Here is a 14,911-nt window from a genome sequence, read left to right on the forward strand (position 1 = left end):
AACCCGCGTGGTGATTGGTTCCTGCCGGAAGAAAGGCGGGATTAAGGATAGGAGCCGCTCTAGGATTGGCTGAAGAGTAAGGGGACCCGTTACGTAACGTGGAAGGGGAACGAAAGGCCATTGGTGATTGGCTGCTGCGGTGGTGGGCGGGGCAGAAGGTATAAAAGGGGGCGGTGGGCGGGCGGCGGTGGGTTAGTGCCGGTGCGGCAGCAGCGAGGATGTTCGAGGCGCGGCTGGTGCAGGGCTCGGTGCTCAAGCGGGTGCTGGAGGCCCTCAAGGACCTCATCACCGAGGCCTGCTGGGACCTGGGCTCCGGCGGCATCAGCCTGCAGAGCATGGACTCCTCGCACGTGTCCCTGGTGCAGCTCACGCTGCGCTCCGAGGGCTTCGACACCTACCGCTGTGACCGGAACATCGCCATGGGGGTCAACCTGTCCAGGTGCGGCGGGCGGCGGGCAGGCCGCGGCGGGGCGGGCCTGGGCCTGAGGCGGGGACCGCGGGGTGGAGGCGTGAGGAGAGACGGCTTCAGCTCACACAGGACCCAGGATTGGGGCCGGTACGAGGCCGTTCCGGTCCCGTTCTGAGGCCGTTCAGGGCTTTTCGCTTCCTTTTCCCCCTCCTCCTTTCTCCCCCCCCTCAAAGTCACCTCACGAATCTCGCGCCTTTTTTCTCGGGGCGCGCGCGCGGGTCCTATTGGCGGCGGTGACGTCACTTTCCCGCGCTGTGGCGGGAAAGGCTCAGTGCTGCCAACATGGCGCCGTGGGTCTCTGTGTATCCCCCCCCTCCCCAGCGCTGTCCTCATGCTGTGATCGGGTGTTCCTGCTTGGAAGCCCGGGGTAACCTCCCTCTCGTTCCCCTGCAGCATGTCTAAGATCCTGAAGTGTGCTGGGAATGAAGACATCATCACTCTGCGAGCAGAAGACAATGCGGATACACTGGCACTCGTGTTTGAGGCACCGAGTGAGTGTTGGGTTTGAGAGTTCGCCTGCTGCTGCGGGGTCTTTAGGTAGACTTAATAAAGCACGCAGGTTGAAGGGGGGGTAAGGAAATGACAAGGAAACTTAAGGAGTGCGAGGGGTCAGCTGAGAGTTAAACTCTAGAAACAGTCTGGGGACATAAGCTTGTGTCAGTTTAGAATCAATGGAGTGATTTGGGTTGGAAAGGAGCTTAAAATCATCCAGTTCCAACCCCTGCCACGGGCAGGGACCCCTTCCACTGGAGCAGCTGCTCCAAGCCTCTGTGTCCAACCTGGCCTTGAGCACTGCCAGGGATGGGGCAGCCACAGCTTCTCTGGGCACCCTGTGCCAGCACCTCAGCACCCTCACAGGAAAGAGCTTCTGCCTTATCTCCAACCTGAACCTTCCTTGTTTCAGTCTGAACCCATTACTCCTTGTCCTATCCTTACAGTCCCTGATGAAAGAGTCCATCCCCAGCATCCTTGTAGCCCCCTTCAGACACTGGAAGCCTGCTGTGACCAGTACTTTATAAGAGAAAGACTTTTCTTTAGGTCACATGCAGATGCCTTTGGTGGGTTCCTGTCCCCTTACAAATGGCTATTTGGTCACTTTATGTTTTTTAGCTCTAATGAAGCAAGGTAGACCTTATGGTTATAATTGAGCTGATTTTATCTGCCAGGGAAGGGAGGAGAAGGGGCAACACGCTGAGGATGATAACTTCTCAGAAACACTTGGTTAAAACATGCTTTATTTCTTTAGATCAGGAGAAGGTTTCTGATTATGAGATGAAGCTGATGGACCTTGATGTGGAGCAGCTTGGAATTCCAGTGAGTAGCAGCTCTAATGACTGATTCTGTGTTTTAGACATGGGTGTTTTCCCATGTTCATGCCTGAACTTGGGCTTTGGGAACACCAACCCCAAGGGTAGTGACAACACCAGGCTCCTTGGTAACAGTTTAACTGTGACTCCTTTGCAGGAACAGGAATACAGCTGTGTAGTGAAAATGCCTTCTGCTGAGTTTGCCCGCATCTGCAGGGACCTCAGCCACATCGGTGATGCCGTTGTCATCTCCTGTGCCAAAGATGGGGTGAAGTTCTCAGCTAACGGGGAGCTGGGCAATGGAAACATCAAACTGTCCCAGACCAGCAATGTGGATAAAGAGGAAGAGGCTGTAAGTGTGGTGCTCACAGTTTCTCAGTGTTGAGGTTTCTGCTAACACAACTGATTCCTTCATCTCTCAGGGGCTAAAGCTGGGAGATTACATTGTTATTTCTCTAGTTTATGGATTAGAGCCCACAAACTGATGCTAACTTGAGGTCGTGGTTGCTGGGACCCCCAAACATGGCTCAGCAGGGTGGGGGGATAGCACTGACCACCTCAAGATGCCTGAGTTTAGAGGCTTGAGGAAACGTGGTGCTGGTGGCAGTAGCTGGAGTCTGACCTGCTTTTCTAGGTGACAATAGAGATGAATGAGCCAGTGCAGCTGACCTTTGCATTGAGGTACCTGAACTTCTTCACCAAAGCCACCCCCCTGTCCCCTACAGTCACGCTCAGCATGTCTGCAGATGTTCCTCTTGGTAAGTAGAAGCAGCTCTGCTCGAGCACTGCAGAATGCTGCCACTGGAAGAGCTTTGAGAGCTCCTGACAATGGCTTTTGTGAGGAAAACACTGTTTCTTCTTCTTCCTTCCCAGTTGTGGAGTACAAGATTGCTGATATGGGACACTTAAAATACTACCTGGCTCCAAAGATCGAAGACCAACAAGAAGGTTCTTAACTGGAGCAGGACTGAAGGGTGAGGGGACAGCCTGGAGAAGGAAGTGGTGGTGGTAGCAGTTCCAGTGCATTGGAGCGTCATACAAGCACTGTTAGGCCTGTTGTGTAGATACCTTTGTAAATACTTTTTACCTTCCTCTTTTCCTCTACTGCTCTCATTGGAAATAGGAAATGCTGTGTTTTTTCTAGTGTATGCCTGTGCTTGCAGTAGCCTCTTAGATGCTGTCTGAAGGTGAAGTATTTTACTCCTTGGCTTAGAGAAGGGATGCAATATTTAACTCGAGTAAAGATGATGTTTCCTGGAGTTTCACCTGTGGAACTGTAGTGGACTAGGGCTGCTCTTCACTTATGCCATGAGTTAATTTGACCTTACTTCATCCATTTCTTTTTGAAGCTGATATTCCAACTGCAACTTAAAAAAATGGAAATAAAAGAATCTAATTTTCAAGGGTTTATCCTGGTTAAATGTGGGGTGGATGAATCCACACTTTGTCCAACTGAATGTTCCCTCTTCATTCCTTTCCCAAAGGCACTGCAAGGGGCTTTCTTACACTGGAGTTGCCAGCTCTTGATGAGTTTGATGTTGAAATAAGTGGCATGGTTACACTCTGAACAACTGATCTGTCTGTCATGGTCCCTCTAAGCAGAGGGTTGTGAAATGGGTTTTCCTTGGAACACTGTAGCAGATTCCAGAGCTGCCTCTAGCATGGGGCTGGAGCTGTCACTGCCATCACTGTGTTCCAGTCCCCTGTACACTTAATACTGCTCATGTAGCACGCTTGGGGGTGTTTCTGATCATGTTTACTGTTAAGGAAGACAAAGGATTTTGCAGCATCTTTCACCCTAGACGTTTGATCCTGAAGAATAGGATCTGGGGACAGTTCCTGTGGGTTCTGCATTGGTTACTGTATAGCTATGAGCTCACCATCAATCCTCACCCTCCAACTGGAGTGACTCCATCACGAATGACACTGATTCTGTTGGCTTGAAGTGAGTGTGTGGGTATCTTCCAGGAGGCTGTGTGCTTCCTGCTAGGTGCAGTACAAGTGTATCATGAGCGTTGATTGCCTGACAAGGCAGCTGAGTTAGCAGGAGCATTTCACAAGGTGGCAGTGCTGATGAGGAAACCAATTCTGCTGTGTCAGTGATGGGGCCGGTTCTTGTCTCACAAGCTGGGGATGGGTTTTTAGTGCCCCTGCCTTCAATCCCTGCTCGGTAGCAGCACTGCTTTGGTAGCAGAGACACTGTTGGCTGCGGTTTGTTGCTGTGCACATGACTCCCAGTGTGGTTTGCAGCTCCTGCATTGAGCTTTCTCATGGCTCCACACTCCCATCTATTCCCTTGAGCTTTCTTAGCTCACTGATTCCTTCAGTACCTTCAAGAAAAGATCTTTAAAGCAAGATTTTATCTGCCTTAAAGTCAGCAGTTGCAGAGTTACTGCCTGGAATGCTGGAGTATAATAACCTTAAATAGCCTTTTTAACCTCCAGATGTGTCCCTTTTCAGCTTGGATCAACAGTGTACCCACAGAGCAGCAAGTAAATATGTGCTTTGGTGAAGAATCAAGGGTTTGGTGCTGAACCAGGGCAGGATTCTGGGTTTCAGGGATGTGTGTGATGGGGATACGGATGGAAGCACATCCTTTTTGGTGCAGTGAGGGTTAACAACCTTTTCTTTGTGCTGTCCTTTAGCCATCCTTTAACATCAGCATCTACACACAGTGGGGTTCAGCTCGTGCTGTGTTTGCTTTCTGGGTAAATCCTGAAGGAAGCTGTGTGTTTACTTTGCCATTCCCAAACCCTCAACATTGGAATGTTCCCTTTCAAACTAAGCAGAAGGAAGCTGGGGGAGGTTTAGTAAATGCTCTGCACTTGTCCATGTTGGAGCAGCTTTTGAAGTTCACACCTATTCAGACTTTCTCACCAAGGAGAAAAGAAATAAGAAAGGGAAGATTCTTGGAAGCTGAAGATTTTCCAGGCTTTAAATCCAATGACAGAAACCAGAGCAGGGTGATTCCTGCAGTTCCTTTGTTCGCAGGAGGCAGAGCCCCGGCTCTGTGTCCGCCGATGGGTTAAATCCCAGGTGCTGGGCGTAGTTCCATGGCTACAGCTCTTGTCACATACTCAGCTCCGTACTGGGTCTGACCATGGAATTCTATCCAGCTTTTCCTGCAGAAAACCCCCTTTACTTTAAGGCACGTGTAGGAGCGATGGGTACCAAGGTGCCGGTTCACAAAGCACTCACAACAGCAGCTCCCGTGGCACATGGAGGACCCGCTCCGAGCCCTCCTGCCCAAGGACACCGACATTCCAGCTTCCCATCTGGAGCATGAGGCTGGAAACAAGCCCTTGGAGCTGCGCCAGCGAGAGGCTGAGCCATAACCTGGAAGGAAACGGCCGTCATCGGGATAAACTTCCTGGGTCGCTGTGGGGCCGGCGCAGGAAGAGGAGCGGCAGCAATGGAGAGATGGGATTGAGCAGCAGGTACCTGGCGTTATCCATGTCCTGGATTAGGGATGCAGCTCGGGGGGGCTCAGCCGGGATGGGAGCTTCCTGCTCAGCAGCAGAGAAACCATTTTGGGGCTGGAGGAGGAGTCGGGTGTTTGAGTGTAAGGTTTGAGGTCTGAAAGGGGAGAAATGGCATCTTCCTTCCTTATTCTTGGGTAAGACGCAGAGGGCTCTTATTTAGATCGTAGGATGTAGTGTTAGAGCTACAATCGTGATTCACCCTTATTCTCTTAAAGCACACAGCAGAGAGCTTGTTTCTGGAGTTGAACTGATGTAGAGCACGAGGGGAGTGGAGCTCAGTGGACTTGGACCTGGTTCTTAAATGTAAGGTCTGAGAAAGGTTTGGTTTCTGGGCTTCATCCTTAATATCCTCTTTCTTGTTGGCAAACAAAGTAATGGGCAATTTGTGCAAGTATAAGTGGGAAAGAATTCCTAGGAAGCCATTAGGAATAGACTGGGAAATAATGGGATCCAGCCTTGTGATCCTTGGGAGTAAAATGGGGCTGAATTGGGAAATCTGACCCATCAGATGTGCTGATTTCTTTTGGCTTCTTCCCCCCCTGCATGTGAGCTCCTGGGCAGGCAGGAGGCCAGGGGGGGTAATTGAGTTCTGAGACCTGATGTGTGTGAATTAGAGGATGCCAGTGCTACCCCATTGTGCTATTCCTCCTATTGATGGGGTTAAAACCTGTGCTTGGTTTTGCTACAAAAAAAGGGCAAAAAGGTCCAGTTAAAGGTACAAATGTGAGGTTCAAGCTCAGAGTGTGCTGGGGTTTTATAAGTAGCATATTTACTGGAGGAGAGGACCAAACCTGATGTGCCAGCCATCAGCAAGAGGCACACAAATTACAGGAGATGAGGAGATGCTGTTACCTCAGATGCCAAACAGTGGTTTGGAATAAATCAGCTGTGTCCGTTCCCATTGGGACAGTTGGGATCTGCACTCATGGTTCCTTTCTCAGCAAATGATATTTGCTGGCTAAAAAGCTGGAAAGCTGATTTCCTATCTCCATTGTGAGACCTGCAGCACTGGGATGGGGAGCAGGTCAGAGCAGCTCGCAGCAGTTCATGGGTCCTGCTGTATTGGGGCTCTGTGCTGGCTTAGGGATGTATCCGCATCCCAGATGGATGCAGTGAAACCACAGCATTGGCTCTACAGCCAGGGCAGGTTGCAGGGTATGGTGTGGCTGGATGAAGCTGTGCCCTGGTGTTCCCTCCTGTGTGACCTTGGACTTCAGCTCCTTGCTGGTTACCTCATCCCCTCGTCACGCTCCCCTGGAGTCAGGGCAATGGCAGCTCTGTTTCGTTCCCATTTCCAGTGGTTTTTCTTTCCCAAAATGGATCTATTGCAAAACATCCACTTGAAAAGCTGCTTTGTTCACTTCTGCTTTGGGCTCTTTTGCTCGGGTCCCTGTTTAGAAATAGCTGGAGCTCAGCCGTCTCCTTGCTGGAAGCACCAAGTGAGAGCTGCTTTAGACACTGCCCTGCTCCGGAATGTTCTGTCTGGCTTTAAACACCTTAGGTTGACTTTGCTTTCACACCCTCTGGCTGTGTTTTTTCTATGTTAGAATCCCAGACTGGTTTGGGATGAAGGAAGCTTAAAGCTTAATGCTGCTTGGTCAGTCCAGCCTTGTTCCTCTTAGACTCGATCCACGTCTCTCAGACTGTCATCCAGTTTGATCTGATGTGATTTCCCTTTGTTCCCAGGCTTTAGCTGAGACCCAGGCTTCCTTGGAATGATGCCATCACGTACAAACCTGACTGCTGGGATTCCCAGTAGCAAAGTCAAATATTCCAAGCTCTCCAGCACCGATGATGGATATATTGACCTGCAGGTAAGAAGTGGGGATGGAAACCTCTTCCTGCTGCTCCTCTGACTGTAAACTACAAGGAGAGGCTGCTCCAGCTTTGCACAGGCACGGAGGCTGTGGCTTTGTCTCCAGTTGAGCAGCCTCAGCTCAGGGGTTGGAACTGGATGATCTTAAGGTCCTTTCCAACCCAAACCATTCTATGGAGCAAGCTGCAAGCCACTGCTTCACCCCTTCTCCTCCAGGAAGCCCCATAGGGCTCAACTGGAAAGAAGGCAACTGCTTTAATGGAGTCATATGGGTCTCATGTCCCTGCTTCCTGTGGGCTCACACCTCTGCCATGGTGGGAGGGGTCTGTGCTGAGTTAAGCTCTTTCACATTTGTGATTCATTCCATGCAGTTCAAGAAGAGCCCACCAAAAATCCCCTACAAGGCAATTGCATTGGCGGTCGTGCTCTTCATGATCGGGACCTTCCTCATTATCATAGGAGCCCTCCTCCTGGCTGGATACATCAGCAAAGGCGTAAGTGATGCCCCTTGTGATGTGAGTTTTGCATCACCCATTCCTCAAAGCCTGCCATGACCCATGTTCAGTGTATTCATCCCCTCCACCACCCCACTGGTGTTTGCTGGCTGCAGCCCCACGTCTCTGGCAGCAGAGCCCTCTGATGCCTTCAGTTAGCAAGTCTGGAGCACGTTCAGAGCTGGGCTGAGGCTGTGCCAAGGAGGGCAGGGTTTCTCTGTCCTCCCTGGGGTACAGTTTCATTTCCATGCTGTATCCTTGCAGAGGTTAACTTTGTGCTGGGATCAGCGCTTTTGTGTAGGAGGTACCAGACCTCTACACAGGCCACAGCACTGCTCTTGTCTCAGTGTTCAGGACCCATCAGAGGGGCTCTGTTCTGTGTGCTCCATGGCACGCTTCTTTTACCTTGTGCCTCTGGAGTTGCTTTACAGTTGGCAGCTGCTGCTTATCACTGTGGAAGCAGCAGCGTTTGGGCTGTATCAGGCACAGCCCAGAGCTGGTTTGCTCCATGTGATGGGAGGAACCACCCCTCTGATCCAAAGTGCAGTTGAGAGCTTCCTGTAGCAAGGGGCAGTGGATTTAGAGCTCAACCTGAAGAAAACAGACATATTTCTCTGTTAAGATGAGGTCTGGGGGGGTTGGGGTTTACCAGCTGCACCTTAGGGATGAATACTTCATACCAAGGACAGATTCCCCCATACAGATCCCTTCTTACCACCTGTGCCTCTCTCCTCTGCAGGGAACAGACCGTGCTATCCCTGTGCTCATCATTGGGATCCTCGTGTTCCTCCCAGGCTTCTACCACCTGCGCATTGCTTACTATGCCTCCAAGGGCTACCGGGGCTACTCCTACGATGACATCCCGGATTTCGATGACTGAGCAGTGGATGTCACCACGTTGTCCTTAGGCTGGCACTACGAGCTGTTAGTTACCCTGGCGATGAGAGAGGGCTGTAGCTGAAGTTAATCAGGAGACACCAGTTCCTGGTGTTGCAGGTTTCAGGATTCACCATCAGGTGAGAAGAACATGGGCTTTAGGGTGGTTTTCCTCTTCTGGTTATATGATGCTGGTTGCTTGTAAGAACCTCTCCTTGGGCAAGGCAATTGTAGCCCTATTCCCAAAATAGGCGAGCCAGTCTCAACAGCAGCAAAGAGATTTGGGCCTTTTTTAACTGTTTTACAGCATTTCCTTTAGTTTTCAGCGAGCTTGTGGCTGCCGTTGGATTTCCCTTTGCAGGCAAACCCTTTGCAGTTCTGTTCTCCTGCTCTCTGCCCATCAGAAATGTTTCCAACCTACTTGTCCGGTGCTTGTTGGGAATAACTAAAGTCAGGTGTGTACAACAGGGGGAAAACTACACTTGAGATCACATACACACAGTGCATTTGCTGCATCAGATGGACCAAGCTCATGTATTCAACACCCCCATGCTTCAGGACAAAGCTTTGTCCCACACCAGTGTTAACTTGGCAAAATCTGCTTATCCTTTACAAAGGTTCCTGTTGGATTTTGCTTATGTTGAACAAAAGGATACAGGAAGAAAGACTGGAATTCAGAGCAGAAGTCCAGTGTACATAGCAAACATCTTGGGTTTGGCTGGTGTGGCTATTGGAGATGCTTAAATTCCAGCTGGCTGGCTCTATATGTGGAATTGTTTTGCGCTCATCTAGATAATAGGCTGTGCATAGTAAAAAGGAAATCTCTGTCTAGTTTATAGTGAATAAATCCCATTTGTATTACTTTGCCAGCTTCAGGGATAGGTTATTCAGGGAAAACAGATGAGTAGCTCTGCTTTATGTCAGGTAAAACCAGCCTTTCTCCTGAAGTGGGAATGAACTCGGTGTCCTGGAGAACAAGTATGCGACAAGTAGTGATGCGAGTGTGTTTAATATGAATAAACTTCCGTCTATTCTGTGTACAAATCATAAGCTTGTCTCTTGCATGTTCACAGGTCTCAGTGTGCACTAAAAGCTGTTTAGGGCAGGCAGGTTAAGGCTTTAGCTGAATCTGCTGCTGGCTTTGCTGAGCCAGCAGCTTCCAATAGCCCCATCTGCTTCCCAGGACCCTGGCCTGAGCTGGGATTACTCTCCCTGGTGCAGCAGTGCAGGGTGCTCTGGTATGGCTGGAGAATGTGCTGCTTCAGGAGGTCAGGATTCGCTTTCTGAACCTCTGGTGCAGTCCTTATTAAGCATGCAAAGACCCCAGGTTTCAACTGCTTCTGTTTGGGGTCCAAACACCCAGTTCCTTTTGCTGTGTGATGTAGCAGGAGCAGGGTCTGGATACAGCTTTCAGGCTGGTCCTGGCTCTCCAGAACCGTCAGGTTTGCCTCATGTTGACTGATGATTTCTGATGGAAGAGCAGTATCATTTAGTGCAGAGCAGATCCATGGAGCAGTTGAGATGGGAACAGCACCGGATGAATGCCTTGCCCTGAAAGTACTCCTAAAACTGCCTGTTTTCCTCCTCCAACGTTCTAGATTCAACCCAAAGCCTGAGCCAAGACCTTTTGTAACCTCCATCTCTCCCCTCATTTAACTGCATTGGTTTGTGTGTGGTTGAACCCTGAGGAATAACAATCCAGGATCTCCCTTTCTGGCTCTGCACGTTCTCTGCTGCCTCACACCGGCCCTGTCGCCTTCCTGACGCTTCCCAGATGTTGTCCCATCGTGCCTGGCAGCAGCTGAACCGTGTCCATTAGAGCTGGCTCTGGCCAGGAGAGCAGCTGCTGACGCAAAGCCATGAATCAGCCTCTATTCGGGGACAAGAATCTGGGGTTGTTTGGGCTTTTGGGCAAGGGGAGAGGAAGTGGAAGGGAAGTTTAGATGGAAAAAGAAAAGGGGGAGGGAGAAGATGCTTTCAAGTGGGGCTGAGAGGATGCAGGAAGTTGGGAAGCCTGGTGGTTGCTTAAGGAGAAGTAAATGCTTAAGGGTAATAAAAAGGGGTCAGGAGAACATTTGTGGAGGAAAGGGAATGAATTCATTCCTGTTCTATTTGACAGAAGCAAAGGCCTCTGGCAGTGCAGTGCAGAACGAAGAGCAGCCTGATGCTCACAGGGTTGTCTGTATGGATGGCCCCAGGGAAATTCTCTTCTTTACAGGGACTGCTTTATATCTAATATGGAAAAGAGGAGGCATTTGGGGAAAGAAAGAAGGTCTGTTGAGCGCTGGAAGAATGCAGATCCAGATGACTTCACTCTTTGACATATTGCATTCTGAGCAGGGCTGTCCTCCAGAGTGTAAGTCTCTGGATGTTCAAATGTCAGTAACTGTACGGTAGCTCATAGCCAGGGTTCTGTTTTCTCTTGCAAAATACCATGAGTTTCCAGGTATTTCAAGAGATTGGAGGACTTCACTGCAAACATCTTGTTTCTCCAACCCAGGGCCATGCCACAGCAGTGGTGCTGCTCTGCTGTAGACCTGAATGCAGTCGGTGCATCAGCCCTTTCCTGTGGTAAAGCATTGTGCAAGGATGAAGCTTTCCTCCAGAATGGGGCTGTTTTGGTGCTGATCCATTACAAAAGGATCTTTCCAATGTTCCTGCCACACTGGGGACCTGCTGCAGGAGCTCCATGGCTGGTTGGGCTCCTGCTGCCTTGCCATAGCTCCCTGTGTGTGGAGCTGTATCCTTCCCTTCATCCAGGTACCAGATGCTGCAGCCAAACTGCACAGCTCATGGCTCTGCTCCTCTCATCCCTTCTGGAAGATCCTGGCAGTTGTGGGTTTGAGAACTGCCTGACCCATAGAATCCCAGACTGGTTTGTGTTGGAAAGAACCCTAAAGTTCATCCAGTTCCAGCTCAGCACCTCGCCACCCTCACATAAAGAGCTTCTTCCTTATCTCCAACCTGAACTCCCCCTGTTTCAGTCTGAACCCATCACCCCTTGTCCTATCCCTACAGTCCCTGATGCAGAGCTCCTCTCCAGCATCCTTGTAGCCCCCTTCAGACACTGGAGCTGCTCTCAGGTCTCCTCGCAGCTTCTCCAGGCTGAACAACCCCAATATTCTCAGCCTGGCTACAGCACTGAGGGTAATAGGAGAAGCTTCTGGTTCTAGAGCAAGGCTTGGATGACAAATAAGGCTCTGGCTGAGCGCTGATGGATGAGGATAATACTGAACATTATTGAGCATCATCCACTCTGGGCACTCAGCAAAGCAGCTGTGTCAGGGAAAAAAACAGTTAAATAAGCATTTATATGGCTTAATGGGGTATTATGCACAGCAGCTCTGGAGAAAGAACAGGCACCTGACTTGAGGCTTTTCTCTAGGTTATGAGTGCTTCAGTTTATGCATCCTCAGTGATGTTTTCCTGTTGCTGTTGTGTGGTGTGTTTATGTCATTATGCACTTTTTAATGCTATGAAGTTGCTGGAAGGACGTTTGGAAACAGGATTCTGGAGTCCTGTGGCCTGAGCCAGTGGATTATCCCCCCAGTGTGGTGTTTATAAAAGCAAAGGCTCATTTTAAGTCAATCTTACAATTTCTTTTATGTCTAGAACAAAGCGAACTGAAGTTCCCAAGCAGTGTCCTAGCAAAGGACACTTCTCTTAGTAGCAAAGCTGCTTGAAATATGGAGGTGAATAAACCAGACGAGCACAGGGTGCCCAGAGAAGCTGTGGCTGCCCCATCCCTGGCAGTGCTCAAGGCCAGGTTGGACACAGGGGCTTGGAACAGCTGCTCCAGTGGAAGGGGTCCCTGCCCATGGCAGGGGTTGGAGCTGGAGGAGCTTTAAGCTCCTTTCAAACCCAAACCAGGCTGGGATTCTATGACTCTGTGATTCTCTGCTCTTTATCTTTTCATATGCGTTCTGTTGTTAGCAGCAGATTGTGCTCCCCAGGGCAGAATGGAGCAGTTCCTCTGCAGGCAGCTCCTTACCACTGTTGGTGGTGCGAATGGCACCAGCTGGGAGGGATGGTCACCAGTGGCTCCTGGCTCAAAGATGCTGTGTGTAACTGGTTTCCTACCGCTTCCCAGAGCCAGGTTCCATCAAGAAGGGAAGTCAGGCACCAGACTTGTACCAAGTGGTGACATTCAAGCATAGAGCCAAGGAGTCAAGCTCGTGCCCACGCAGTGAGCTCCCAGGGAGGCTCTGCTCCCAGAGATGGTGTGAGGAGCACAGCAGTGGTCTCTGCCAACTCAGGCACTGGGTAAGGCTGGCAACAGGGTTTAGAGCAAGCACCGCACCCAATGCTGCATCAGGCATTGGAACAGGCTGCCCAGGGCAGGGCTGCAGGCACCAGCCCTGCAAGCATTCACACACCCTCAGTGCCATGGGTTAGTGGTGGCCTTGGCAGTGCTGGGAATGGTTGGACTGGATGAGCTTAAAGCTCTTTTCCAACCTGGTTCTAAGGTCCCTTCCAACACAGAGCATTCTGGCATCCTATGAACTATCTGTGGAAATGAAAGGGAGAGAATGTCGTGACTCACTTGGAGTGAGCTATGACTCCCCATGGTATAACTACAACCATAAAACCAGTGCTTTATTTGAACAAACAGCACAATCTGCAGCAGCATCTCTGCTGTTTTTCTGGTGCCCATCATGCAGGAGCACTCAGAGCAGCCCTTGTGCTCAGGGTTTCGTGCTTTCTGTCAACTGCAATTAGCCAAATCCAGCCCCACTTGCCACGGAGAGGCTCAGTGCCACGCTGTGCTCTTCCAGCAATATGGATTTTGCTTAGCGTAAAAGAGACGTAAAAGCCCTGCAGGGCAGGAAGAAATGACTCGGCACAAAGGTTCTGTCCCTTCTAATCACATTTGTCCTGTGCTCCACTCATGCCCTGGTCTAAATTAGTTTCTCCATGTTCCCCCCATACTCCTCCCCCTTAAGCCTCATCCTTTAAAGCCCCAAGTATCAGCCCATTCATACAACTGCCCCTCATATCTTCTGCCTCCCCTTAGGCATGGGTTAGTGGTGGACTTGGCAGTCCTAGAATAAAGGCTGGACTTGACAATCTTAAAGGTCTTTTCCAACCTGGTTGATTCTATTCTGTTCTAAACCATTCCTTGAGCTTTCTCCCAGCCCCTCCTTGGAGGGTTTGTCCTGCTCTTCCCAGTAAGATCTCTACCTGCAAAGTACCTCCAGGACTCCGTGGCTGATCCCACCTTCCTTCTTGGCACCTGTGCTGTGTTCCAGAGCTGCCGCTCATCCCTTTAGCAGGTGAGTGTAAACTGCACTTAGAGCTTTGGTTTGCCTCTTCCACTCAGGGATGTTGCAGTCCTGCCTTCATATTCTGCCTTCTCTGCCTGGTGTAAAGCAATGGCCTTTACCTTTTTCCTAGAGCACTGGGGTAAGCCCAGCCGTGTTGTGCATTCCCTATGTGAAATATGGATGTGCACGTTCACAGCATTTCCTTTCTCCTTCCTTAACACTCAAGCAGCTTGAGGTTGTTAGGAATGCTGGGTTTAACTAAAAATAGCCCAGACAGCTTAATGCCATGAGAGATTCCTGCCTCCCAGGAGAACTGACTTTGTTCTGTGACAGAGCCAAGGGATAAGAGGAAGGAGGGGAAAAAACCTCAGGGGGTAAAAAGCTTAATTGTGGATCAGCAGTGATTGATTCCAAATGATTTCATGGATTGGTTTTGCCTATGAAGGTGTTGGGAGACTTGTTTTAACTGGAAATAATGCAGTTATTAGGAGGTCTGTTTTTGTGGCCTGCATGGACAGAGCTTGCTTACAACAAGAATCAGGAAGCCAACACTTCCTTCCTCTCCGCTGCACTTGCTGGATACCAAGCCATGATGCTGGCCTTCATCTCTGGAGCAGCATAACGGCTACTTTGGAGCTTGCCTCTCTCCAGTAACACATAATCCATTCGTGAATCCATACAGAGCTTTTCCAGTTCTCAGCAATTACAGTAAGGACCAAAACTGTGACCGATCTTCTTTGAGAGGACTCTTTCTGCTCTGCTGAAGGAGCTGCTTTGGCACTGAACACCTCAGTTCTGTGGAGGAATCACCATTCAGGGGTGTTCAGATGGGGGAGAACAAAACCCATTAGCCACCACTAATTCATTTGATTGTGAAACACTTACTTGGACTGAAGTAGGAGCTGCTCTTAAGTCTTTAAAGGATTAACTGCCTGCTGGTCTTCCGTGCCTGCAACCATTTATCTAAGCTACTGCTGCAAATCGTGCTGTTAACCTGTCAGGCAAGGCTTGAACCTTTGTTTCCTTGTGGGTGGGAAATGCGTGGTACATGTGGGATTGCTGATGGGATAGTGGGAAATGACTACATCCACAGTCAGAATGTCTGGGTTCTTTCCCCAGCTTCTTAAAGGAGGGAAAAGACAGAGAATGAACATATTGATAATTGGTTACTTGAGGATATTGCAAAACCAAATGAGTTTAGGG

At 49.9% G+C, this 14,911-nt stretch overlaps 2 protein-coding genes across 3 annotated transcripts; both read left to right on the top strand.

The window, feature by feature from the left end:
• The first annotated feature begins 179 nt into the window (after positions 1 to 179).
• PCNA (proliferating cell nuclear antigen) lies at positions 180 to 3,184 on the top strand. The gene is made up of 6 exons (XM_034070494.1): positions 180 to 439; positions 863 to 960; positions 1,716 to 1,783; positions 1,934 to 2,128; positions 2,411 to 2,534; positions 2,650 to 3,184. Exons 1-6 carry the CDS (start codon positions 219 to 221, stop codon positions 2,730 to 2,732), a joined length of 789 nt encoding a protein of 262 aa, XP_033926385.1. The 5' UTR covers positions 180 to 218; the 3' UTR covers positions 2,733 to 3,184.
• A 1,962-nt stretch (positions 3,185 to 5,146) lies between these two features.
• On the top strand, positions 5,147 to 9,491 carry TMEM230 (transmembrane protein 230). 2 transcript variants are annotated; one of them, XM_031042246.2, is made up of 4 exons: positions 5,147 to 5,213; positions 6,952 to 7,072; positions 7,446 to 7,568; positions 8,308 to 9,491. In XM_031042246.2, the coding sequence occupies exons 2-4, from the start codon at positions 6,974 to 6,976 to the stop codon at positions 8,446 to 8,448; spliced, it is 363 nt and encodes a 120-aa protein (XP_030898106.1). In that variant the 5' UTR covers positions 5,147 to 5,213; positions 6,952 to 6,973; the 3' UTR covers positions 8,449 to 9,491. The 2 variants fall into 2 exon arrangements, with proteins under 2 accessions (XP_030898106.1, XP_033926346.1); XM_034070455.1 differs by lacking the exon at positions 5,147 to 5,213 and having other exon boundaries at positions 6,942 to 7,072.
• Positions 9,492 to 14,911: the final 5,420 nt, after the last annotated feature.

The sequence above is a fragment of the Melopsittacus undulatus genome, chromosome 18, assembly GCF_012275295.1.
Source record: "Melopsittacus undulatus isolate bMelUnd1 chromosome 18, bMelUnd1.mat.Z, whole genome shotgun sequence".
NCBI classification, from domain to species: Eukaryota; Metazoa; Chordata; class Aves; order Psittaciformes; family Psittaculidae; genus Melopsittacus; species Melopsittacus undulatus.

Coding starts and splice junctions, on each gene's coding strand:
- TMEM230 (XM_031042246.2), top strand. CDS start 6,974: ATGATGCCATCACGTACAAACCTGACTGCTGGGATTCCCAGTAGCAAA. Junction 7,073..7,445: donor ATGGATATATTGACCTGCAG/GTAAGAAGTGGG, acceptor CATTCCATGCAG/TTCAAGAAGAGCCCACCAAA. Junction 7,569..8,307: donor CTGGATACATCAGCAAAGGC/GTAAGTGATGCC, acceptor TCTCCTCTGCAG/GGAACAGACCGTGCTATCCC.
- PCNA (XM_034070494.1), top strand. CDS start 219: ATGTTCGAGGCGCGGCTGGTGCAGGGCTCGGTGCTCAAGCGGGTGCTG. Junction 2,129..2,410: donor TGGATAAAGAGGAAGAGGCT/GTAAGTGTGGTG, acceptor CTGCTTTTCTAG/GTGACAATAGAGATGAATGA. Junction 2,535..2,649: donor GTCTGCAGATGTTCCTCTTG/GTAAGTAGAAGC, acceptor CTTCCTTCCCAG/TTGTGGAGTACAAGATTGCT.